Source organism: Dermacentor silvarum, chromosome 3, assembly GCF_013339745.2.
Source record: "Dermacentor silvarum isolate Dsil-2018 chromosome 3, BIME_Dsil_1.4, whole genome shotgun sequence".
NCBI classification, from domain to species: domain Eukaryota; kingdom Metazoa; phylum Arthropoda; class Arachnida; order Ixodida; family Ixodidae; genus Dermacentor; species Dermacentor silvarum.
In genome coordinates this window covers 135,613,799-135,640,852 of record NC_051156.1, presented here as the reverse complement: position 1 = coordinate 135,640,852, position 27,054 = coordinate 135,613,799, and the positions used below count along the sequence as shown (strand labels likewise).

General features: G+C 47.3%; 2 protein-coding genes across 2 annotated transcripts in view; one reads left to right on the top strand and one right to left on the bottom strand.

Annotated features, from left to right (window-relative positions):
* Positions 1-27,054, top strand: part of LOC119445803 (calcium-transporting ATPase sarcoplasmic/endoplasmic reticulum type) — a 663,011-nt gene that overhangs the window by 104,097 nt on the left and 531,860 nt on the right. The window lies entirely within an intron of this gene.
* Positions 5,733-23,006, bottom strand: LOC119445807 (uncharacterized). The gene is made up of 6 exons (XM_049663652.1): positions 22,929-23,006; positions 17,884-18,003; positions 13,262-13,371; positions 11,811-11,887; positions 7,079-7,150; positions 5,733-5,918 (listed from the first exon to the last, which is right to left on the bottom strand). Exons 1-6 carry the CDS (start codon positions 22,947-22,949, stop codon positions 5,743-5,745), a joined length of 576 nt encoding a protein of 191 aa, XP_049519609.1. The 5' UTR covers positions 22,950-23,006; the 3' UTR covers positions 5,733-5,742.

Here is a 27,054-nt window from a genome sequence, read left to right as displayed (position 1 = left end):
CGTTTTGAGTGCCCAGATAACGACTCTGGCTTTTGGCTCAAGGTCACTTGAAGGTTGCCGACAACGTGAGCTAAAAGCATTTCATGCTTAAAAGTGTAAGCTTGTGTAAAGAATGGACTTCGACTCGCCGTGGATCTGTGCTTTTCAGGCAATTTTTGGTAGCTTCTAGAAGGACTGCTGCCTGTGGCACAATGTGTGGTCAAGAGATTGGAAGTGTGCACACTGGAACACTTGGCTGGAAGTACTAGGCTAGTTTCTCTGGCAGAAGTATTTAACCTCAATTGCTCTTCGTGTTATCGGTGTCATCCTTGGTGGTCACTGGTTTGTTCAGGAGCATTTGTCTCCACAAGTTCAATACTTCATGCCCATTTCTAAAACCCAAAAACATGAGGTCTAGATGAGGTACGTCGCACCACTTGAATAAAAATGGTTAATCCCAAATAACCCTTGAAAGTCTTCCACATTAAAAATTATCAGTTTGTAACAAAGAAGTGCCGGTTAGCCAGGTGCATCTCCGGTGTATGAAATACGAAGAAATGCCGGTCAGTCAGGCACATCACCAGCTCTTTTACGCACGGGGCTGGTCCTGACTGCTCGCAGGGTTCTGACTGCCGCACCGAGTTCGACCTCTCAATCCTGTCAATAGACACCTTGACAAGTTATAGGATAACTGGTTAAACTGAACACACGAACTGACACCGCTGTGCGAAATTTCAGTTTATACGAACCTTAGTTTCGCCGGAAGTGCTACTTGTAGCTGGCAATGCAATGCTTATGCAATGTACACAAGGCAAGCCCTTCATATTTAAGATGCATACATTTGGGGTTGGGTGATAGAAACCATAGCTTTCACTCCTTTGCACAGAGTTGCTGACAAGGATGTTGATAGCCGTGTCGCTTCCTTGCCCGCCCGTTTGTTGCCATGCCGTTTATGTGACCAGTGGCCATGCCTGTAGGTTCGGTGGCTCTGGATGATGGCGCAGGTGGGTCAGTTGCCGCTTGCTTTTATGCAGTTCTGGAGTAGCAGCATTCGTCAACTCGAACTAGGCGGGAAAGCGCTTTGTCGTTAACGTGGCTGGCACGCCAAACAACATAGGTCGGCAGTGTAGGAGAATACTCACTCACACTCACTTACCATAATTTTTTCCAGGACCCGCACTCACTCACGTTCACACTTACCTCCACTCACACTCACAGCACTCACTCGCACTCACTTCCACTGACTAGCACTCACTCGCACTCATCTCCACTCACAGGCACTCACTCGCACTCACCTGCACTCACACTCACTGGTAATCACTCGCACTCACTTCCACTCACACTCACTGACACTCACTCGCACTCACTTCCACTCACTCGCACTCACCTCCACTCGCACATGCACTCGCACACGCACTCATCTCCACTCACACTCACTGGCACTCACTCACCTGCACTCACACTCACTGGCACTCACACGCACTCGCACTCAGTTCCACTCAAAGTCACAGGCACTCACTCGCACTCACCTGCACTCACACTCACTGGCACGCACTCGCACTCACGCCTTTGAAATGAGTGTGAGTGAGTGCGCCGACCTATGCCAAACAACGTAAACATGGCCTCAGGTGTTCGATGCAGTCATGGAAGAGCTGCGTTAGGTCGTGCGTAGATAAAGGAGTCGTGTGTGTCACATGGTCAGTTTTTCTGGACTGCTCACCATGCACATATGTCTGATCCGATTCTTCTACAGCGACCATCTCCAGCAAGACTTTCGCTGTTGCAGATGCCGTTTCACTGCATAGTGCTGCATAAAGATCCATGCTTTTTATTCTTTCTGCATCGATTTCAAGCTAGAGTTGTCCACATTTCTGTCTAGAGCCCTGAATTAGTGTGCTGCATTGCAAAGAAATTAATATCTGCATTGCTTGCCGGTTGACAGTACCAGTGAACAGCGGAAGCCACAAGGATGCATGCGCAACATCTGCGCTCGATACCTCGATTACGTTAACAGTGCTTGCGCAGGTTCCTAGAATCTTCCCATTATCTCTAAACAATAATGCAAACAACTTCCAGCAGCCTGAAAATGTGTCCATACCTTCCGGCATTGAGCCCCAAAAAAGTCGTGGAGGAGCACCGCCATATTGCAACACATTTTGTCACCAATTTGGGCGATGGCATCATTTAAGCGTGCTTGTGAAGCACAGAACAATGCTCAATGATGGTTCATGCAACCCATGTGCCTAATCCTGTGTGGCAAATGTGCTACGATACCACTAAAAAAATACCAGTAAGTATGCAGCAAATACGTGCCTCGGCTCGTGCGAGTTATTTTTGATGGCAGTGTAGTTGACTGCGCAAATTTGCACAGCGCCGTGCATATGTTGTGTGTCAAGTTTAATTGTGTTGCCAAAATTGTGATACGATTATGAGGCACGCCGTAGTGGCCAGGGAATTGCGGATTAATGTTGATCGTATGGGTTTCTTTAACGTGCACCCAATGCTCAGTACCACAGTTGCGGAGTGGGGCCCTCCATTCCATTCTCACTCCATTCCGGAGAGCGGAGATCCTTGTAATTGTACTCCTTCTAACTTCTTGGAATGGTGAGAGTGGGATCATTGCCACTCCTGGAATAAAACACTTCTATTTGCGCTTTGGGCGTGGCTAGTAACTGAGATATATTTTTGGAAGTCTGCGAATAGTAGTTTTTGAGACCGGATCGAACACGAATCAAATAATGCCAGAAGCGAATCGATTATCATATATTTTTCTAATAGTTTGCAAATAATGTACAGCCTTCCCATATCATTAATTTCAAACAGTTTTCCAGTACTGGTGTTCATAACATTAAATCTCACTGTAATTACATTGCACATATAACGATTGCTTTATTAAAAGTACTAAGGACAATTAACAGTTCACAAATTCAGGGCTCGTCGGAGCATATGCGGTCAGGCATTATTATATGGAGTTTAGAAAGCCCACCTTGTTGGCCGATTAATGCATGTGTACACATTCAGGACCAAATCGAAACCGCCGACGGTGATGGCATAAGCTTCTCACGTTTGAATGGTCGCGGCAGATATTGTCGCTATATATTATCAAGTATGCTGCAATGAAACGTATGCTCATTTAATTTGATAGGAGGACACAGGTGCTGAATCTATAAATAGTACCAAACAATAACCACTGCCGAATGGCGTGGCTAAACAACTTCTTTTTTTTTCTTTTCCTTTTTTTTTTTGTGAGTGATTGTGTTTAACCGGAAAAGTCTAGTATCGGAGTGACACAGCGTGCTATTCACTGTTATCTCCACTGTGGATGTGATGAAAGTTATTGAATTTTTACTTCAATTTTATGTTCGATCGTGTACAGTCTACGATGTAAAGTATTCCAAAACTATTTGGATCTTCAAATACAGTGTAGACCGCAATTATAACGTAAGTCGCCGGAGTCGCGAATATCCGCACTATAAGCGGTACCGCACTATAACCAAAGCAACAATTTTCAAGGCCCACACTTATGCAAAACATGTGCACCGAGCTGCCTCGCGTATGCGACAGTCGAGGAATGCGGCTAGCACGTTTGCATTCAATTTACAGTCGAATCTCGTTAATTCGAACCAAATCACGCGGCAGCGCCTCCGACCGGCATTGCTCCGGCACCGCCATAGAGTAAAAGCTTAGGAGACCCCCCACAATGTCGTGCGCGAACAAAAATAAAATCGCGAAAAAAAACGCGGTGGAAATTTCACTCTCTCTCACATGGCAAGGTCCCCGATTCTGCGTTGCGCCAGAACATGCATGTAAGTGCCGACGTCTCAGCCACGCGTAGGAAATGGCAGTGAAACCCTTCTTTCTCCTTTATGCTTCCTCTACTTTCTAGTCACGTCTTGACCTTGCACGTTGCGGCTACTGCGCAGAGGGAAGCAGCGGCGCTGTCCCAGGACGGCCAACGAAACTGCCCATGCCGGCAAACGCCCACTTCCCGATAACGGCAGAAAACGAAACTTCGGGGGAGCTGGCGCCGGGCCGTCTGAAGCGGTGGCGCCTGCACGGCGGCGGACGCGCACGGTGACAACCGAAAGTGAGGGAGCTACGAGGGAGGGCGAGGGGAGCCACCGAAGCGGCGGAGTTGCCGAGGCGAAATCCGCTTCCCTGCCACCCTCCTCCCTAACATCCACGGTCTCCGCGTGCGCCCTTCACCCGTGCCGGCGCCGCCCGCTCCCTGAAGTTTCGTTTACTGCCGTTATCGTGAAGCGAGCGTTGGCCGGCGCTGGTAGTTTTGTGGCCCTCGCTCGCTATGCGCGCCGTGACATTTCACGACTCCCACTCAAGATTCTGTTTTCAGCCTCACTGGCTGTTTGTTCGCACCACATGCCCTTCTCCTCCACTTCGTCTTTCTTCCTCGAGCACTCCTTGGGGCGCCCGTTTGAGGGGAACGTTCGCCGTCTCCGCTGACTTCCGTACTCCCAGGCAGCCGCACTGTAACCAGTATTTCGTTTCCCGCAACTGCACTATAAGCGATACGTGTATACATGCATGGAGTGCTATGGGAAAATTAACGGGAGTCTGAAAAGACTGCACTATATCCAGTCCTGCACTATAAGCGGTTACGTTATAAGTGGTCTATACTGTAGAGTCTATTCGATTTGAAGACCTAATTAAACAGTGACTAGACGATTCGAGGACCGAATCAATAGGACAGTGTTCAATTCGTTATTCGAAAGCTTCGAATGTTCGCACACCCCCTGCAAATAACATCATGTACATACCGTCTTACCGCGTACGGGCTATTATTTTCACTTTGATGACTAGCATAAAAGTGAAACACACTGATATGTTTTGCAGGACACTGTTGTTTCACGTTTGGTGGTGCATTAACGGGCACCATTTTTTCTAGCACACCTCTCTGGCCAGCTGAAATTGCACCTTTTGGATACTCAACATTGTGCACAAAAACAGAGCGCGCATTCCAAATCTCTCTAGAATCACACAGGGTGCCCCATTTGCTACCTCTTTGTATCAAAAGTCAAGCTAAATCGAATAATTCTTGACATCTAAAAGTTTCCTTCTTTAAATCCATTTAAACCTACAATAAAACAAATGTTTCTGGCTCTTAAGCAAGGTAGAATGTGTAGAACATTGTGTTTTTTATAATTACCGCGTGAGAGGTAGTCACCTAAATGTAGACATACTGAAAGAGCCAGTATATATGCACTAAAAATTTAGAAATATAATAAATTGGGGACGTCCAGTTTAGTCTAATTGACAAATTTCCGTTTTTTGTAGCATCGGTGAAAATCAACATTTAGCACTCCAAGACTGTGCCCATTCCATTTCAGCTTCATTTCGTAATCTCGAGCTCCCATTCCATTCACCTGCCCGACGAGTGCCGTTATTCCATTCCATTCCGGGTGTTTGAAAATGTGGAATGATTCCTGGAATCATTCCAACTCTGGAGTTGCCACGCCGCAACTCCTTTCAGTGCACAAGCGTTTTTGCATTTCGCCCCCATAGAAATGCAGATGCCTCATCGGGGAATCACACCTCCTACCTCGTGCTAAGCACGAGGTAGGAGCGGGTTCTGCGCTGTGCGAGGTAGCACTGCTGTGCTGTGCGTATACAACACAGCACTGAAATGCATGGTATATGCTGCACGGTGCGATCCCTGTAAATTTTCTGCTGCACTTGGAATTATCTGGTCTAAAGATGCATGCATGGTGGTCGGGGCAGCGAGAAACTTCGGATAAAGCGATTCCTTTACTTCCCGTAGTCACTACTCGGCATAAGCTCCCGGCGTGGCACGCATGGGGACTGCATCAGCGGCAGCATGGGCAGCCCCGCCGTGTGGAGCGCCACGGTGACCCGCTGCTGCACTTCCACGGGCATCATGGTCCACGGTTCCAGGGTGGTGAATAGAATCTTGGACTTTCCGTCTGCGCGCGCATGGCGGACATGGTATGCAGGTGACCGCGCACGAAGGCAGTCATCGGATCATGCATATTATAAAGGCGAACTGCAACGAAATTTTGGACCACGTAAAAAAGCCTATAGCTTAAGATAGTTTCCAGATATTAATTTCCAGTGTCCAACGAAATGCACTGGTGTTCCAGTTAATTTTGTGCTTCAATGCATAATACAGCGTTTTCTTAACGTAACTGGAATGCCAATGCATTTTGTCGGACACTTTGAAAAAAAACATTGTTATCTCGAAACAGGGGGGGTGTGGTACTGAGAATTCGTTACATATGGATAGATACGCCTTGCGAACTCAGCGGCTATAATTCATACATTGAAATATGTGCCGTAAAGTAATTCGTGAAAAAGTTTATTACCGTAATTATGTCACTTATTTAATGAGGCATTTTGATTTCTCATAGAAGTAACGGCTGCCTCACCAAGTAATTTAGATCAAGGGTTAGAATTGTGCTATCTGCCACAGGCATTCTTTTTTTTTTTAATTTTGGACCTCCTAGAAAAAACACCCGGGATAGTCTTGCTCATTGTAGCCACCTTATACCCATTACCTACGACATTGTGCGGCGCGCGCTGTGGACAGTGTGCGCCGCTTGATCTTGGTGAACATATCTTGCCACTATTTGTCACTCTAGTTGTCACCAGGAAGAGCGGGAGGAAGGTAGAGCATAGTGCTTTTGTATGGGCACTAGGAGATAATGAAGGCACCCTTTTCGCCACCGAACCCACTTCCTTTGGTGGATACACTTGCGCATGCCTATGCGTTCACAGAATCTTGGATTTGGCTGCGCCCCCAAATCGAGTATAGATATCCTGCCTTGAGACGGGAGGGTCTGTTGAAAGGACCGCTTCCACGGATTCCTTGCACACCATTACTTCTAGCAGGCATAATTCAGTCGCTTGCGGGGACTTCTCATGCTAATACCACGCGCACATCGGGAACGTGCGCAAGCATCACCTCGACAAGCGCACATTGTGCTATATGCCCAAGAGGAATTTCGGGGCCGTCCACATCAACACGCAAAGAGTGAGGCACGTGGCAGCCGGCGCGCAGTTTGCAGCACGTCTCGCGGAAAGCACAGGGGAACGTCCCCTTGTAGGTTTATACCATTTTTCTTACCGTTTTTGGAACACACATGAACCAGAGCCCAGGACTGGTTGTCGGTGTCCAGTATCTGTTGAAAAAACTTTCCTGCAAAAAAACAAATTGTAGAATGTTAGCTCGCGCTATTTAGCGCTCTTTCCCTCCTTTGTTTTTCTTTTTTTAATGGGCTGGAATTCTTCGAGTAATTTCCACACTTTCCGGGGGCTGTCTCTCTGTGTATGTAGTTTCTATCTATGTATCTATATTTATCTATGTATGGCTATATCTAACCGTCTTCCCGTCTACCTGGGGGTCACTGGTAGTCAGTGGTGAAATGGGTAGCACATCGGGCAGCTGTGCTGACGTAACAGCTAGGATTCGAAATGAGCCAACTTGGGCCGCTGAGTATGTGGCAATGTGTACATACGTGCCACTCTTCAATGAACCTCTTTCACGCCGACATGGATCACTGTAGACGTGGGACTGGATAGATACCACTGCTCGAAGAAACTTGTAGATTGCATGTGTTTACGTGATGCAATTGCATAAACACAGGTCTACAACAGGAACTAGTATCAGAAACGTTGCGAGGCGAAGAGAGGCAGCGACTTCCGACGCTACTCGACGAGTGAACTGTGAGCCCAACTCTTCTTCCAAGGTCGAAACTTGCCGAGTCGCCATCGGAGGTGCTGGCTATAGTCACAGGCGCTGCACGTGTTCGGTGTGAACGCAGGGAAACGTGCATGGCGTCGGCAGTAGCTCGGTCTTACCTTTCAGTACGTTGCCTCGTTGGTGCTGCTACAAACTCTCTGTCGCCGACTAGAAAGACTGGGTATGTGCCAGTAGGCGTGTGCCGCTCTTCAATGAACGTCTTTGATGCAAACTAGGTAAGTGCCACTATAGGAACGTGCCACTCTACAACGACGAATAAGATCCCGTAAATTTCTCCAATGCTGAGCAGAATTGAACCAACGTCACAAGGGTTCCTCGAAGACAGCAACCCGATGCGTCAGCAGGCTACGGCACAAATACACTGACCATGTGCGTCAATGAACGCCTTTCACGTCTACGGTTTAGCGAGCTGCGTCATGAATGCACTAGCTATGTGCCGCTCTGCATTGAACCTCTCACCAACTTGGGTTACTGAGTATGTGCCACTGAGTGTGCGGCAAGCTGGGCAACAATTCTCAGCATTTTCAGCCACCGGCGCACCACGCTTCTCGTCTCTGAGGTCACGCGCGGACTTCGCAGCCGTGTCACTAGGTGGTGCCACGTGTCCAGAAAGAAGCGCGAGTGAGGAGCCTGGTCGCTACGTGACGCGTTTCTCAGGCGCCGTGCATTTCGGAAGCCATACGCAGGCTTCGCGGTGGTGGCGCGAGATGGCGCCGAGTGCTTTTAGGGAAGCGCGAAAGAGGAGTCCCGCTACCGTACACGCCTCGTAGACATGCCTCGTTTTGATGACTTCAATACGTTGTGTCGCTATATTGATTCAGTGCTAACGCATTACCGTTGACGGTCATCGTGGGATGCGTTCTACCGCAATTTCTTTTAAATGCAAAATGTGGTCGTCGATGTAACTACACGGGTATACTTGGGAAGCGAAGCTGGCGTATGTCATAAACCGATATATGTGTCAAAAACCGGAATACTGGAGACGCAGACATGAGCAGCGCTCTGTCGGCACGTTTTGGTGTATGGTCAGTTGCATAGCTGCATGGTATATTGCGACATCTGTGGTCTGTACTTTGTGTCGTGTTTACGAGCAACAAACAAAATGCAGTCAAACTGTTACGCTAGAAGGTTGCCCATAGGTAATGTTGCAGACTCGTAGACAGCAGCATGAAGCAGCGGTAGATCATGATGTCATCATTCACAGATGATGCAGGAAAGTCATGTGGATGTCGATAGATAATTTGCAGGCACATGTGCGCGCGTGTGTGTGAAGATGAACTGTATACATTGTGTGTAGGTGAACATGCGTGAACATGTGAAATGTGTGTGTATGCAAAGACTGCGTAGGTGTGTGCGTGTGCAGGTGTACCTATTTTTCAGTGGCCTTATACCGGGTGTTCAAAATTAAGCTCTACGGAATTTTAACAAAATCGCCTGTGGCAAGTAGCATAATTCTTATCATTGAGCTGGGTTATTCGATGAGGCGGACGTTAGTAGCCCGAGAAATCGAAACACATATTCAACTAATTAACAACAATGGACTATTGAACTTCTTAGTGAATTACTTTACGACACACATTGCAATTTACGAACTGTAGCCGGTGAGTTCGCAAGACGCATCCGCTTGAAATGAATTTCTGGGATGACACCAGTTTCGAGATATTATTTCCCGAAGTGTGGGACAAAATACATGGGCATTCCAGTTACTTTTGTGTTTCAATGTATAAAACAGCATTTTGGTAAAAAAGTAGGTGGAACAACAGTGCATTTTTACGGTGAGTTTGAGGGCGCATATCTCGAAACTGGTGTCATCCTGGAAATTCATTTCAAGTGAATGCGTCTTGCAAACTCACCGGCTACAATTCGTAAATTGCAATATGTGTCGTAAAGTAATTAACTAAGAAGATAATTAGTAAATTTTTGTTAATTAGTTGAATATGTGTTGCGACTTCTCGTACTACTAACGTCCGCCTCTTTGAATAACCAAGCTCAATGTTAAGAATTATGCTACCTGCCACAGGTGATTTTTTTAAATTCCTTAATGCTTAATTTTGAACACACGGTATAGGTAGGTGGGTGGGGGTTTGTAGGTGCCTTTCAGTCTCGACGTGACCACTCAAAAACAGCGCCTTATACAAGCAGACATCGTGATCTTGTAATGGTTCTGAAAGCGAACTGTTCCCTTGCTCTCGCATGATTGGTTAGAATTGTGCTTTCATCAAAAGCGTGATTGTGACCACTCACAAGAAGAGCGAGCAAACGGTCCGCTTTCCGAACCATTACGAAATTGCACCTTACCTATTTGAGAAACGTCGATGCTTTGCTATAGGGCTTTGCTATAGAGCGCTGCTTATGCAAGCGCATCAGCTTTTTCGTTGCCAGTACTACCAATGTGGGAGGGAATCCACTGAAACTTTACCGTGAAGCCTTTGTTCTTGAGTTCTTTCACAAGGGTTAGTGATTCAATTGCGTGGGAACTTGGTGGATGGCAGACCGCGGTATAGTTGTTGTGACGCGGCCTTTGAGTCCGTAAGGACAACCACCTTCTGCGAAGGCAGAGTCTTTAGTTTGCGCAGAGCAGAAGCTATTGCTACGCCTTCCACAACTGTCGACGAGGCCACACAGTCCAGACGGCCAGACAATGTATATCTCAGAGAGGGAATACAGAATGCAGCTGCACAGCAGTCTTCGTCTACTTTGACAGAGCCATCTGTGTATACTTGTAGGTGGTTTGGGTAAGTCGTGTGCAAATGTTGTAGGACTAATGACTTGGCTTCTGCAGATGGAATGCAGCTCTTTGACTGCAATCGTGGTATACTTAAGTCGCATGTGATGTCCTCGAATGTCCAGGGCGGTTCTATCTTTTCCCTCTGTCTCGAGCAGCGCAATCCTAAGACGCGAAGTGTATTCAGTGCTGCATAAAAATGTGACCGTGGCCTGTTACTTATACGTCTTAACAGGGCTTTGCCGGGCGTAGACTCACTCAATCGTAGTAACTGGATCATGAGACTCTGGGAAGCCTGAAGTCGCAGAGGGCGTGACTCAGCTTCATAGAGCACTTTCTTGTTCGACGCTGGCTGAGGGACTCCAAGGCAAAGTCGAATACCTTTTCTGTGGATGGCTTCTAAGCACTCGTATTGGCGATCTGAGGGTGACATCAGGGGTAGCTGGTATAGGATCCGACTGGTAACCAACGCTGTATGTAGCCGTAGCATCAACGTCGGGTGGTTGCCCCAGCGTATGCCAGCGACTCGCTTGAGCACATGTAGCCTCTGTGACGATGACGCCACAACATGGTCAACAGCGCAGCGCCAGAGTAGCCTGTGGTCCAAGGTAATGCCAAGAAATCGACAAGACATTCACATTCGACAAGACCACATTCGACAAGACAACACGTCTCTTTGCATAGATTGAGAGTCTCTTGGGGAAGTACCGCAGACGTATACAACTCTGAAACGGGAGCGCCGCAAAAACTTCTAGAGATATTGGTCCCTAAAATCTGATTAAAAATGCATTTGCGTTGCAGTTACTTTTGTCCCAGAATGCATGAGGGACGCTTCTCGGTAACTATAATTCGGCGCATATTTTCGTAATAAATATCTGGAAAACCGTGCGCTAATCGCTGGATTTCTTCTAAGCAGATATGACTTAATTGCTATGTGGATTTATTTATTTGTTTGTTTATTTATTTGTTTGTTTATCTATGTATGTAAATGCTCACCCACCTGAAGAGACCCAATTAACACGCACGCACGGGCGTGGTCCCGGAGGCTGCTTTCAATGAAGGTGAAATAAAAAAAGAAAGGAAAAGAAAAGAAAAATACGAAAAAAAAAACGCACGTGTACTTATGTTTAGGTGCAAGTTAAAGAACCCCAGGTTGTCCAAAACAATCCGGCCTACCCCCTTACGGCATCCCTCATAATCAGATCACACACACAGAGTGTGTATCAATACGTAGAACCAGTATTTCTAGTACCACGTCAGCAAATTCACCTACGAATTGGTATATATTAGAATATTGCCCTGTCTTTGCTCCACAGCGTTATCTGGTTATTAGTTGTTACGTCGAAATCAAAAGGAGACTTCTTGTCTTACCGTCTCTTTGCAGATACTGCACGCCCTCGTCTCCGAAGAAGTTGTATTGCTTCTTCTTTGTTACCACACCACCGTATCTAAAAATAAAAAAGAAAGCGATAATACTTTATTACGTCAGATTGTATACCACAATGCCACCACTTTATTTCGTCGTGAAGCCGCGTTCTTCGGCAGCGGCGTCATTGTTTGACAAAGCGCGGATATTCAACCTGCGCTTTAGTCCACTCCTGTTGCTTACTCATCTTTTCTTTTGGCGCTATTTTGTTCCGCTAACTTGTGTACCGTTGATTATACCACTGCAAAGTAAGTGCAATTCCAGACGCGTTGAAAGACGGCGCTCTGGCGGCGGAGCAATAGCTGGCATACACTTAATTGAAACGTTATAGTCAGCCTGTGGTTTTGTTATCGTTACCTGACAGGGAATATTGACGCTTTTCGCGGAACAGGTTTTTTTCGAGAAACGAGACGGCGCTTTCGGCGGCGCGCCATACGTTGCCTCAACGAAAGTGCACGAATACGAACCCATTACCGATTCTGCCCTGTTTCTGTGTGATCAGCTGTCGGCAATATAACTGGGTTTTCGCTCACGCACTGTGCTCCATTCACGCTGAAAAATGTGGAGCGGTGGATTGAAGACGTCTGCAGTAGTTGGCTGTAAAAATAGTGACTGGCATATTAAGGAATAGAATGAATATGAGTGTCCAAGTTCACGGACCGTTGCTACATACGGACAGCCTTTGTTGCCGGCCCTTCTCTATGTACAACTTTCCTAGTGGATAAAAAAATCACTTTTCAAAAAAAAAAAAATCACGTCAGCGTTGCATCGCTAAGCTCCAAAGACTTTAACCCCTGAACGGCGGCAAGAGTGAGTACCATTCATATTTAAAACAGCACCAAAAAAACACGGACAAAAATGAACACAGGACGAGCGCTGTCCTGTGTTCTCTCTTGTCCGTGTTTTTTGGCGCTGTTTTAAATATGAATGATCCGTCCCAACTAGCTCGCACCCATACCTTTCTGAGTGAGTACCACTCGTTAAACAATGACAAAGGGAGTAGCGCCGCTGCCTGGCATAGTAAGTTTCGCGCACGTTATCTACACACATCTAGTCATGGACCAAGCGCGCTTGCTGCGATGGTCCGTAGCAACCGTTTCTCTGGTAATTCCCTGCACTGCCCCTTGCACTGCATCCGGCCACGCTCGATGCCAGGTGCATATGACTTCACGTGATCCGGGAGCTATCGCCATCGATGCAACATCGTCATGTGGCGCCGGCCGATTCACCGTTCCAATCGGCCAAGGCTATGAACTAGAGCTACAAGGACTTTTATTTTATTTTTTTAACATCGCATTGCTGCACTGGAGGGACGTCGTAAAGTGAAGGTGTCCCGGCTAAGTTCAACTTTGGATTTAAAGAAAGGGGGAGGGGAAGGGGGGAAGGGGAGACCTACCCTTCGAGTCGATACCACATCATAGTGGCTCGTCGCGGGTAGTAGGCCCTCACGATGCACTGCTGGATGGGCGGGTTGGTGGCGATCTCGAGCCAGAACTTTCCTGCGAGCTGTCACCACGACGCGCATCGGATGAGTCCCTCGGTTTAATATACTTGTTCAAAATGTGCACGCCACATTCAATGTGTTTCGCTTGTACAGTTAAACCTGGATATAACGAAATTGACAAATTCCCGAAAAACTTCGTCATAAAGAGGATTTCGTTACATGCAGGTTCGGCACGAAAATTCGAAAAATAAATGTTTACCGTATTTACTCGATTCTAACGCGCCCTCAATTGTAACGCGCACCCGTTTTCCGTTTTCGTCGAAGCACTCATCCTCGGAATGTCGCACCAGGTACTGGATGCGTGGATGCGTGTCGTTTCGCACAAGCGCGAGGCATCGGAAACGAAGAGCGAGCGTCACGATGGCGTCGTAGCGTCGTATAGTGTTACAGTAGAACCTCGCTGTTACGTTCCGGGGGCTGCGTTTTCCCGGCTGTTACGTCGCTTTCGACCGGTCCCGGCACAGCTCCCATAGAACTCAATGCATTGGTAACCCCGCTGTTGCGTCGCAACTGTGGGACCGTTCCCGCATCATACGTTGCGAACTGCCACCCCGCGCCGGCCCGAGCGGCCATTTTGACTTTTCATGTCGCTTGGCTTGGTGGCTTGACGATGGCATTAGCCGCCCAAAGTGCCGGGGGCGACAACTATGACGTATTTTCGGTTTCCGCCAGCAAAAGTATGACCCTTGAGATCCATATTTGCTATATAAAGATGGTGTCCATGGCGCGTTGTGGCCCTAAAATTGGTTTTGGCTCATAGATATTCCGTATATAAGGGTACGGCCACGCTAGCGGCAAAAAACGCGCGCGTCATGCAGCGAGCGGCAAGTTGCTGCGCGTCAGCGCCTTGCCGCGAGTGTGGCCCGCACCGCAGCGCGATAAAATCTCCCGCGCTCTCCGAACGGGCGAGCAACACGTTTGTATGGGTGTTCTGTGCAACACCGCGAGCGCTGTTGTTTCATGCGAGAGACGACGATCGTCGATTGAAAACCCGGCGCGGACCGGCGGCGTTCCGGTTGTGATGGCTCCGTGACGTCACCCTCGTCGCTCTTGATTGGTTCTTCATCTCGCGGCACGCGGCATTTGCCGCAGAACCCATTTCGCGCGGCACGCCGCAAGACCCCCGATTCCTGCCGCTTTTGCGGCGCGCGGCATGACGCGTTGCCGCGCGTTTCTGACGCGCGTTTTTGCTGCTAGCGTGGCCGTACCCTAAAGTCCAAGGGCGATAACGCAGTCGCCGCGCGCCGTATGCTGTATGTGCGAGTGAAAACGTGCGAGGGGAGCCGACGACCGCGTCTAAATCTCGCGCGCGCAAGAAAAGCTGGGAGGAAGCGCGCTTCTTCCGTTGCGCTCGAGGCACCGGCGAGGGAGCGAGGGGGGAGGGATAGCGGGGCGGCGCGCGGTCGCGCAGGCCGTATCTTGAAAGCGATCTGCGTTGGGGCAGAGTCTAGCAGTGTATGTGCGTCGGCGGCTCGTAGCTTTCTGCGTGCTGTGTGTTCTCGGCGCTCAGTTTGCGTTGAAGTGATAGACAACAGCACGAAGGTCACTTCGCTCGCTTCTCCAGCGGCGCTTCCACACGCCACCAGCGTTTCACAGCGCGTGTCCGCGCTCATCGAGTCTGATGTGCCACAACGTGTACCAGCGCGTCGGCAACATCAGCTGGAAAAGGAGAGCGTGCCGGCTTGGCGGGCTAGGCCAGCTGCAGCAAGCGGCAGGATCAGATTTGAATGAAGGGAGGGGGAAAGGTCACGCCCGCGGCGGCAAGATCGCCAGGTCGAGGGATACAGGGCCGCCTCGCACACGCACGCACGCACACTTGCGCTCGCTTCGCATTCTATCGCGGTGGAGAAGGTGCTTCCGGTTGCTGCTCGCGCAAAAATGACAAAATTTGGGGCGAAATCTCTAGGTGGTCGGAGGGGGAAATTCGTTATATCGAGGGTGTCTCCCGCTGCCACTTCGTTACGTAGAGGTCTCAAATACATGTGCTTCCATGGAGTAACGGCGGGGAATCCAAAAAGTTCGTTATATCCAGGAATTCGTTATATGGAGGTTCGTTATAAGCAGGTTTAACTGCACTTGTAAAGATGTAATGTTGCTGCGTCTGCGTGAGTCTTCTCTGCACCAAAATATCGCTTCCTTGGGAGCGTGCGACTATTTCAAATGTAGAATATGCGCTGAACGAACAAAGTAGAACTCAGTCGGGTGATTCCTTCAGCGGGAGTAACGCCTAGTCACATACAACATGATTTCGGAGAGTTCTCGTACCCACACGATGAGGTACGTTCAATTCACTGCAATTGATTGAAATGTTCATACGCAAAACTTATGTTTATGCACATTTTACAGGATCCGTAGCCATAGGCTGCTGCCAGATCTATCAACGGTTGTACTATATACAAAAATCTGACGATGTACACAAAGTGTGATTTTATCCGACCTCAGCGGGATATTCAAGTCATAGTTCCATTTATCCAAAGCTGTTATCCAAAGCTCAAACCATAGCATTCGTTCGAAACGGGCATTATGGTGCTATATGCAAGCGATGTCTCAACACCGGTATGCTTGGTCATGTGCAAGAAACCCGCCTACTGTCTGATTCGCCATGTTGTTATCACATCAGTCATGATTTAGGCTTTGACTCTTGACATTCGCTTATTCACTGTTGCTGTGAAGAAAAAAAAAGTACTGTCAAGCCTCAGAGTACTCTCAATAATTTATTATATTAGCTTTGTCTATAGCCAGTGACGGTTTAGTTTCTACTGTGTTGTGACGTCATGACGCAGTATGTAGTCAATTGAGAGCAGGACATCGCAGAGGTTTTGACACTCATTCCGGCAGACTTGGCCGTCCGTTATGCTTCTACATCAGCCCTTACGACTATAGTAGCAGCATACTGCGGGTGTACCCCGTAATTTGAGCGAAACTTTAAACATATGCAAATGCCATGCAACTGTAGACAGAAATCAATCGGTATTGTTGGTTGCCATCTCTTGAAGATACTCATGTTTTTACATTCCGCCTAATTACATAATTATTCTTAATTATTTCTCAACTTCTCAAATAATATAATTAGATGAAAAGTGTCAGTGAGAAAATTGTAGAGCAGCATGAAAAACTCCTAATACAGCTTTGCTCTTAAAAACGCCTTATACGTGCTACATAAAAGTGTTTTTCCATGCATGGGAGAAGCCTGCGAATACACGCAAAATTGACACGCGCACTGGCTGCTTGAGGCACTATACAAGCCGTGAAATTTATGTAACTCTCGAGAAGCAGTGCAATAATTCGCGCCTGAATCCAAAAGTGCCGTATAACAAGTCGAGATCAACAGTGATTGATACTGAACAATGATTGTTCATCCCGACGAACAGTCAATAAAGATTTGCATGTAATTGACTTCAATATACTTTTTTTCTACATACTATCAACCCATCGCTGTCATTGTGAAGAACACATGATGGACAATTAAACGCGGCATATCTTGGGACACAACTATCATATATATGCATGCTCGAGTACAGGCAGGACAGATTTTTAAAGCGAAAGTTTACTAACCTAGTTGAGCCGAGTTTCGCCGTCGCCAGCAATTTGACCTTTATTTGACCGCAGCTGTGCCTAAATTGGCAACCATCACGTGACTTGCCGCGCCGAGCTCCGCCGCCGCCGCGTGCGCTAGCCGCTGCCGCCGGCTTGGCGCATGCGCTCTCCGCAGCTGGGTCGCCGCCTGACCACGTGACTCACCGCGCGCCTGGCTAAGAGGAGCGCCACGCTCGCCTAGTCAGTGCGAGATGCGCCCAGTCAAGCGAGGCCGGGCCGTCTTTTGTGAGCGTTGCGCGGGAGCGAGAGGCTTTAAGCCGGCGTCAGCAAGCAGCGTCTGACCACCACACGGATATCGCCCGGCGAGCTGCTTCACTGGAGAGGGTCCGAAATGCCAAGCGCGCGAAGCTATCGGCGGACACTGAGGAAGAGCGAGCCGTTCGGCTCACAAAACGCCGGAATCGGGAACACAGCCGTAGACAAAGGCAGGCTTTGGACGAATCTGCTTCATGTGTGGCTAACGATGCGTGTCTACCCAAGCCTAATCACAGTCATGTCTAGCCACCTACCTAGGCACAGCCGTCATACCTGGCTGAACGATAAGTGTATACCTTTAACCAATTTAAACCAAGACTTAACAGGCTAAACCAAGCTTTTTTCACAGAAGCTGGGACAATGGTTTTGATTAAATAACTGCCATGAATGAAATGCTTTTATGTTTGTCGCAAATGTATATTAAGTGATCATTTATGACAAGTTTGCTATACCAAGAGACGCGCCAAGGTATTGAGTTTTACGTACCCGGCGGGGGACGCATATTGGCATGAGAGGCAATTACGACCGTGCAAGAAGGAGTGTCAGGTGTGCAACTGTTGTGCGTATAGTGTATTTGTTAATGGTATTGCTGGTTTACGTAACCTATGCAGTACGTAAGTCACTTTATGCGAGATCGCTGTCGGATGTGTACACATACGCACCGCTGACCAGTCCACTTGAGCCGCAGTCTGTAGTACTGGACACCGTCCAGCTGCGGCTAGCCCCCACAATGGCAGCAGAAAAACCGAGGCTACCGGCAGCATGCACAAACCCCGGAGACTCTTAACGAGGAAAGAAAAAGGAGAAAAATAAAACGCTTGTAAATCCGAAGGACTCTTACATCACAGAGAGTGCACAAATATTTACGCGAACGTTCCACTAGATCTGGTGCTTTCTTTTCTGTTAAAGCCTCGCTATAGGTTGGTGTCGCTGTCGTGCGCAGCATCGCCGAGCTGGGAGAGAGTGAAAGCAAAGCATAGGAATTAGAGAGGAGGTGCAGATAGAGAAAGAAAGAGAGACAGACAGAGAGCGAGAGAAATGAAACAAAATGAACTTTCTTGGCAAGGCGGCATTCGAACCGCCTTGCCAAGAAAGAAAGAAATAACCACTGCACTATGCATCTACGCTTGCACAACATGCATTTATGGGAACCATATGGTTGCATTGTACCGACGATTGTAACACAACTTGCTATGGGCGAGAGAAAATGAGAGCGAGAGAGACACACACACACAGAGAGAGAGAGAGAGAGAGAAAAAACAATATAAACTTTCTTGGCGAGGCGGGATTTGAACCCGGGTACTCATGGCCTGAAGGCGAGCGTCATATCACTACGCTTTACACCCACTTTTTTTTTCTTTATTACATGGAAAACAAAACTGAACATATATTACAGCGCGGACATAGCTACACGCTTAAAACTCGGGTAAACACACACATGCATCCATCAAGTGCATCCAGTCAGGCGGAGGTTCCTGTGCAGCGTACACACTTCTTACATAAGCAGCACTTTCACGAAAGAATGATCTTGTAGATCGCAGGCTTTCGGCATGACGATCACACAGTCATCTCCATAGGCTGTATAAACCCAGTACTATGAACATATGGCATATGGAGGACCGCCACTAATTTTAAATGGTAGGAACCTAATTGAGTATACTGACTGCGCCGTCGTATGAAACACCATTATGGAACTCCTCTATTTCTCTGTAATACGTACACAGCGCACTAGATTCAGATGCTTTATTTTTCTTGAAATATACCAGGAAAGTATATAAATTGAAGTATAGTTGCGTGAGTTCTGCTCGGTGTAGTACGGCAGCCCGACAGGGTTATGGGATATAGCTGGTGTGATGCATTACAAAAGAAGAGAGGGGGGCTGCAGTCCTGGGTGAGGAGGCAAGTGCCTCAAGAATATTCTTACACCGTGCTCAAGAATGCAACTTGAGCGAGGAGGAAAGAGCACCACCAGACAAGAGCTTACGAACATCTCCAAAGAGTTGCGCGGGGCACGGAGGTTTCCGCCGAAAAGGGCCAACTGAGTTGGGTATAGAGGGAGGGGGGTCAGAGAAACTACTTCAAAGAGCCCCTCATCAGCAGACCCCGTGGGCTATATCGGTTATACACACTAGAAGCTTTACAACGCTCTTGAAGGCGCCTTCTACCGCAATATCTTTTTAATGGTTTTTAGTAGGAGCAAAGGTAGAAGGAAATGAAACGTTGATGCCATGGTGCGATGAGGAGAGCCTCCATGCGGCAGGAGAGTCACGCTCCCTTTGCCTCACTGGCCAGTGGCGACATTAGCCACGTACCCCTTGTATTTCTCCTATGCCCAGCATTGAGGAATGGGAAAAAAAAAAGTTGCAGTGGCTTAGCTCGGCTATGCCAGGATATACGTAGCGTTAGCAAAGGTTCAGCTGATTATTCTTAGCTTTCCTGGTTGTCTAGATTGTCAAGGATTAGCTTGATTGTCATGCTTACTGCTGCTCCAATGACACACACGCGGTATACGTATTATGTGGCACATGTATTCATTCCTCCTACGCTCAACCGCTAATTGCCAGGCAACTACTTCGGGATCCGATGAGTGAAGCTTCTCCGTTCTTCTGCGCTGTTGAGCAGCATTTGCGCTCTTCTTCTCCATGGCTATACCACACTGGCAAACGCCAGTCAGAAGCGCAGTGTCAGACGGCGACTGCACAGCGAGCGCGCGCCGGCGCCAGTGCGTCTACCACGGCTACGACGTCACTCCTCTGGAATGCGCAGACCGGCGGCGGTGAGTCGCGCACGGCGGCGGCGGAGTGCGCGAGAGGTGCCGGCTCCGGTGGCTCCGGTGCGCAAGCCGTGTGACATCACTGATCCTTGCGCATGCGCAGCACGGCTCTTGATGTGCCGCGCGAAACGGGCTTGGCTAGGCCAGTGTAGCTAACGCTACAAAAAGAAAAGAAAGAGAAGACTAGGAGACAGAGAGAGTGCAAGGAGAGGAAAGGCAGGGAGGTCAACCAGGCAGCGTCCGGTTTGCTACCCTATACATTGGGGGTAAAGAAAAGGGGGAATCGAAAGAGGGAGACAGTGAGTTCTGAGTGCACGTGCATGGATGATGCACAGAGGGTGGAGCAATAATAGTCGGCCCACCATGCGATCATGTCCGAAAGTGCTCAGCGGCTCAGCGCACGCTATTCCGAAAAGACAACGTGCGCGACAGCAACGCGTGGCTGCCGCACTGGCACGTCGCAATGACGACAATAAATGTGTAAGTTGCAGTAAACGACAGAAATTTCGCAAGCACATCGGGAGAAAGATGTGCGCAGAGCGATTGGCAAAGGACCCCGGAACAAGTGCGCGTCGATTAAAACCTGCCTGAAACCAAACGCACTGGGACGAGTCCGCCGAGCGCAGGGCCACGTGCGTGGGTCGACTTTTGGAGGTACGGGAGAGATAGAAAAGTAAAGGGGACCGCTACATGGAGAGTTGGCTTGCGATTCTGCGAAGGCTAGCGGCGCGACATCTGGTTCCGTCCTGCGTGGTTTCTTTCTTTCCTCCGTGACATCGGAGCCGTGGGCCTTCATCATAAGTCCCGCCTCCTCTTTCTTCTTTTTGCTCTCCCTTATTTCTGCTGCTGCTCGGCGCAAAATTTCCAGAGGTGATATTGCGAGCTCCGCGCTTCGCGCTTGTTCAACAGCAAGGAAGCGGACCATAGAAAGGACTGCAATGTTCCGACTGGCTTCATGTCTCTCTGGAGTCAGTACAAAATCTCCCATGCACCCAAGGGCGCAACACTTCATGCCAGCGAGACGAATAGGGAAGTAAATGCCCTCACTGCAGATGCACTTATGATTGCGTCTGTGTGCAGTTTGACAGAGAAAGAGTATGAAATTGAGAGTTGGACGGAATCCGGTCGGGTATATAGGGATATGGAACAGGACGAAATAAAGCGAGAGACCGACTAGAAAAGATTTAATAAGGTCAACGTTTCGACTCCCACACGGGAGCCTTGTTCACAAATGAGAGTAAAATCGATAAAACAGGTCGCTTAATTATGTCGTATGATGTGTCCGAGACGCCTACCTAGTACGCAGGTGGCAAATTTCAATCGTTTCGATTGAGAGTGCCCATCATGGTTTGAATACAAAGCGACTCCGGATAAAGACGTATGTCTCGATTTGTTTCTTGCGCACTTGCACGTGCCTGATTCCAGTTAATTACAGCTAAAACGACGTTTAGAATAAACACGTGTCTTCGGGCGCGCTTTCCAACATTGTGTTTCATCAGGGCACGTTATTAACTAGGATCAGGCACGTGTGAATGCGAAAGAAAAGAATCGTAACATGCGTCTCTATGTAGAGTCACTTCATATTCAAACCATGATGGACACTCGAAACGATGGAAATTAGCCACTGGAGGACGCTAGGTCTCCCGGACACATCATTTGACTGTTTATCGCTTTTAGTCTCATTTGTGAACAAGGCTCCCGTGTGGAAGCCTAAACGTTAAACTTACTAAAGCTTTTGTGGTTGGTGTCTTGTTTTATTTCATCAAGAAAGAAAAAGGCAAGGAGAAGGGAAAGGCTGGAAGGTTCACCAGAACAAAAATCTGTTTTGCTGCCCACTTGAGGGTGGGGGAGTTCGGGACGTAGAAAGATATGCTTTATAGATATTGCATATCTTTCTACGTCCCGAACTCCCCCACCCTCAAGTGGGCAGCAAAACGGATTTTTGTTCTGGTGAACCTTCCAGCCTTTCCCTTCTCCTTTCCTCTTTCTCTCTTGATGAAATAAAACAAGACACCAACCACAAAAGATTTAGTAAGTTTAACGTCAACCAACAGCCATAACCGTTGGACAAATAAAGTTTATTCATATATCCTATCCTATAGATATTGATACTTATGTCCACTCATGAAAGGTGTCGCTGACGTAATATGAAAGTCAAATGCCGATTCAAGTAGCACAGTTTTTTTCTTCGAAGTTAATGTACAAAACTCGCTAGTGTAATTTTGGTTAAAATTTTCAATGGCCAGCCGTAGCTTTGAATTGTCTTACGTTTTGAAAACTAAATCAACACTTGGAGGAGGGATGGAAGTCAAAGGATGCTTCCAACACCAGTTTGTGCAAATATTGTGCAGTATTAAGAGAGAGGGAGGAAAGGAAGGATACCCTAATCGTGGAGAGGAGGATCAAACAAAAGTGAGACAGCGAGAAGAGAAAGAAGTTCAAATCGGTGACGAGCACTATGCAAGGCGCAGCGTGCCTTGAATTCACTGAACTCCCTTTCCGGCAGGGACTGCAAAAGTGATCAGAATCGTGTCAGAAGCGCTCGTGCGGCTTTATTAAGCTAATAAGATGTTATTAAGCTGCTATTTAAGCAGCTTTAGTGCGGCTAATAGTTTGATGAGGAATAAAGGCAGGTTATAAGTTCTTCGAAATGTTAAAGTAACGAGCGATACTGACTTTCTATGTTACACTGTAGTCTTCACGAGAAATAGAGTGCGGAAATTCAAGAGGTTTTTTGTTCTTTATGTTGCTGACAGTACGACTGATACCGTCGGAGTCTTTTTTTTTTTATATATTTCAGCCCGTTGAAGAAAAAAAAATGTTTGCGTCAGTACACTGTGACGTATGCACATATACATCGTATGCACCTATACGCACGTTCCAAACGTTATAAATGCGCCGCAGATCGAACGAAGCTCCTGAATGTGTACTCACCCGCGTGTCAGACGATGGCATAGTGCTCTTCAAGGCACCTGACCCGTGCGCTTGGCCTACGTTGAATCGACACGGACAGAAGAGAGGCAATGGCGCGAGAAATACTGCGCACACTCAGCCGACCGCGCAGCTTAGCTGCTAGAGCTGCACAATAGCAAAGCATCAGCTGTGTTTTTTTTTTTCTTTTTCTTGTTTTTTGAAGCGAGCTGGAAGAAAGCAGACGAGAAAGCGGGGGAAGGACCAGAGGATGAGCTCTCGCAAACATATATGCGCCACGGCCCGTCACAGCGGGTCGCGACGTCTCCGTTCGTCTTTTCACGGTGTCTACCGTGGTCACGAATACTGACAGTTTCTTTCTTGTTTTTTAAAACGTTCTCGAAGAAGCACTAAGCTGCTCTTTTAAGCCTGCCTCTGCTGAATCGTTCTTCTCTCAAAACGTTTTTTTTTTTTTTTTAATTCTGTCATGTTCGAAAATACGGCATACGGTTGCCAAGGAGCACGACAAGATGAGCATGCCTTTACATCTCGCCGCTCGCCCCCCATGGCATCCTTTTTTTTTTTTTTTTTTTTTGCTAACGCCGTAATTGCTTCCGTTGTTGTCGTTTTCGTTGTCGTCATTGTTCGTGTGACAGAAGGGAAGAGGTTTTCGACATCTGTCGTAGAAGCGCATTCTATCTACACTCGGGGCGTTGCCGTCGCAGTAGATATACATTATAATGCATGTCCCGGAAACTCCACGACGTGTTTCTGCCCTTTGATTATTGTCTGTCGTGGCTTCCGAAAAACACGCGCAGACGCAGCCACTCTCATATTCCGCGTGGTGCGCTAAACGCCACGCAAATTACTAAGCGCGTAAAATTGCAGGATAGCTCAGCCGTTAGCCCGTATCGTGGGTGACAGCTCCTCACTTCCGCAGGAAGAGATGTTGGATCTCCAGCGGTGGTGGTAGACATAATATTGGGTTTACTTCGCCTATGGTGAGGGTGAAGTCGAGGAGGTGACCTCACCACGAGACGGCTTAACGGAAAGGACGAAAACATAGCACATCCAATTTCGAGCTTTTAAATCATCTCGTCTGGGATTGCCCCGGTCTAGAGCTATGGCTACGCGGACACTCTACCGTGCGAATGGGTCGCCGCATATACGACCTGGAATCCCCCCCCCCCCTCCCCCCTTTATAAGCTGACGCTACCCGGGTCTTGCAGTATGTAGCTACTGATAAGAAGGGGCAATAATTGAAGTTTGAAGTTTATCTAGCACAAGAGAAAACAAGCATACATTTTCAGCAGTACGTTAAGAGGTCCCAAGTAGAATTGTCCGGGGGATCTCCTTTTTCACAATGCATACAAAATAATGATATAACCGGCAACAGGATGCATCCAACAAGCGAATTACACACATCAGAATGTTATATACATACAAAATCACAAGATAAAACAATAAAATACAGAACGGTGCTCATAAAAAAGGTTTTCTTTTTTTCCTTTTATGATAAGCAAAGAGTCGCCTACGCCTTGCTAATTCAGGAACTAAACTTCAGGCATTTCATTCACTAATTATACCATCATTAGAGTACGCGTCCAACATATGGCATCCCCATCAAGTATACCTTATACCTACATGCTGGAATCCATTCAAAGTAAATCCTCTAGATTTATCTCGTCCTCGTATTCAAGTTATCACAGTGTGTCATCCATAAAAAGAACACTTGGCATTTTACCTCTTGTAACACGGAGAAAGTATTCGCGATTACCTTTTTTTTTCATACTATTTATTACAGCGACAGTGCCTTTTCACGCAAATTCATTCATCCAGCAGCCCACATCTCCGCCCGTATTGACCACGCACTCAAGGTCTACCCACCTTTTTCTCGGCCTAAAAAAAAAAAAAAAAAAAAAAAAAAAAAAAAAAAAAAAACATTTACACTCACCTCTAGTTTTATCAATAAATGAGTGGAACGCCCTTCCGCAATCCATTGCCACCATTAAGGAATTATCTTCTTTTCAATCGGCTCTATTAACCTACCTTAATGAGAAGTCCTGGCATACCAGCTGATCCTTTCTAAACAACCATATTATCCTGCTTGCACGCCTTACTACCTTTGAACACTCTCTTAAATTTGTTGTATTATTCTAAAAGTGTTGTAGCTCTATCTTGTATTATTGCATTACATAATAATTACTTCATGCCACTACTAGGTGCACTGTATCTCGTTAATGTTGTGATAATTTGTGTTCTTTATTTGTGTTTTGTTCTTCATGCTTATAAGTTACATAGGGGGGATAACAACACCAAGAAACTTCAAAGCAGGGTTATAAGTTATAACCCTGTTTTGAAGTTTCTTGTTGTTGTTGTTATCCCCTCCCCTATGTAATGCCTGATTCCGGGCCCTTAGGGTAAACAAATGAAATGAAAAATGAAATGTCAAGGTCGTATAACTCATGAATTTATAACAATACAATATAATGATAGCAACATGTTGAACATTTATTAGGTATATGCATGAAACATGTACTGGCGCTTCGGCAAAACTGTGGCTGACCGTCATTCCTTGCCTTCTTATCTTCACCGTATATATGAGGGCCACCACGCGGTTGGTCGTGGCATATCATTACACTCCTCTCGTTTAGGCAAAGTGTTCATGCCTCAGGGGAACGACGCAATACTGCTCGTCGTTCCCTGGTTGACCTCATATGTAACAGTGACTGAGATTGTGAAGTGACCGATGGGCCACGCAGCCGATTCCACCTAGCCACTGGGTTCTGGCGGTGTAGGTTCTGCTCCAACGTCTGGTCTTTGTTCGCTGGAATTCTTTGCTGTCAGTGACATTCATGATCGTTGCACATTCTCCAAATCTTCGCCAGTCTCGTTGATTAGCTCCTGGTTTATCTGCTGCTGGTGCTGGTTTAGTTCTGCTGCTTCTCGTGGCATCATCATCATCATCAGCCTATTTTTATGTCCACTGCAGGACGAAGGCCTCTTCCTACGATCTCCAGTTACCCCTGTCTTGCGCTAGCTGATTGCAATTTCTACCTGCAAATTTCCTAATTTCATCATCCCACCTAGTTTTCTGCCGTCCTCGACTGCGTTTCTCTTCTCTTGGCCGGCAGCCATTCTGTAACTATAATAGTCCATCGGTTATCTACCCTACGCATTACATGGTCTACCCAGCTCCATTTTCTTTCTCTTAATGTCAATTACGGCTATTCCCGTGTGCTATCTGATCCACACCACTCTCTCCAGGTCTCTTAACGTTACGCCTAACATTTTTCGTTCCATTGTTCTTTGTGCTGTCCTTAACTTGCTCTCGAGCTTCTTTGTTAACTTCCAAGTTTCTGTCTCAAGTGGTCATAAACCTCATGGCCTCAAGTGGTCATAAACCGGATCGACTATATATCGACGAAACCAGACTTTATCGGGTTTACAAAGCGCCGATGAAGTCGGGCCGGAATCCGGTCGTCGCGGGATTGGGTAAATGCTAGCGGTTCGTGTCGAACGAGCGTCGAGGCGGGTTCAGTTAACCTAACTGCAAGGGGTCGGGTGACTCGCTCAACCCGCTTGGTACGATGGTAACCGTTTTGGGTCAGCTCGTCTTCTAACTCGACCCGATGGCGTCGAGTTCAGGTCAACGAAGCTGTTGTGGGATTTCGCCCTTGAAGTAGGAATCCCCACAAGGATATAATCTTATTTTTTTCCCTATTCCTCCCTTTCCCCTGATGCATAGGCCAGCGCGCCGTCAACTTGCGTATTAAATTGAGATATATTTAAACAGTGCTAAAAAGGCCGTAAGACAGGAACCAGAAGCACACAAGACAGGTTCGCGTGTTAGGTCGTTTTAGTTCTATATAGTTAAATACTATGTCTCAGTTCTGGAGTACGCAACAGCTATAGCTTAACCTTATTCTCTAATGGTGCAGAATAAAGCTTTTTCCATCGCATTTCAACTGTTGTCGCAGTAAGAGGACAATATTAGAAAAGAAAACAGAGCAATCGCCGAATAACAATTTTACTCGTCATTAAGTATACTGCACAATGCACGCCCATGGCAAAAAAAAAAAAAAAAAGCTAAGAACACAGAATAACAGAATTGATCACCAGCTCATACATCATCAGCGCTTCCTGGCAT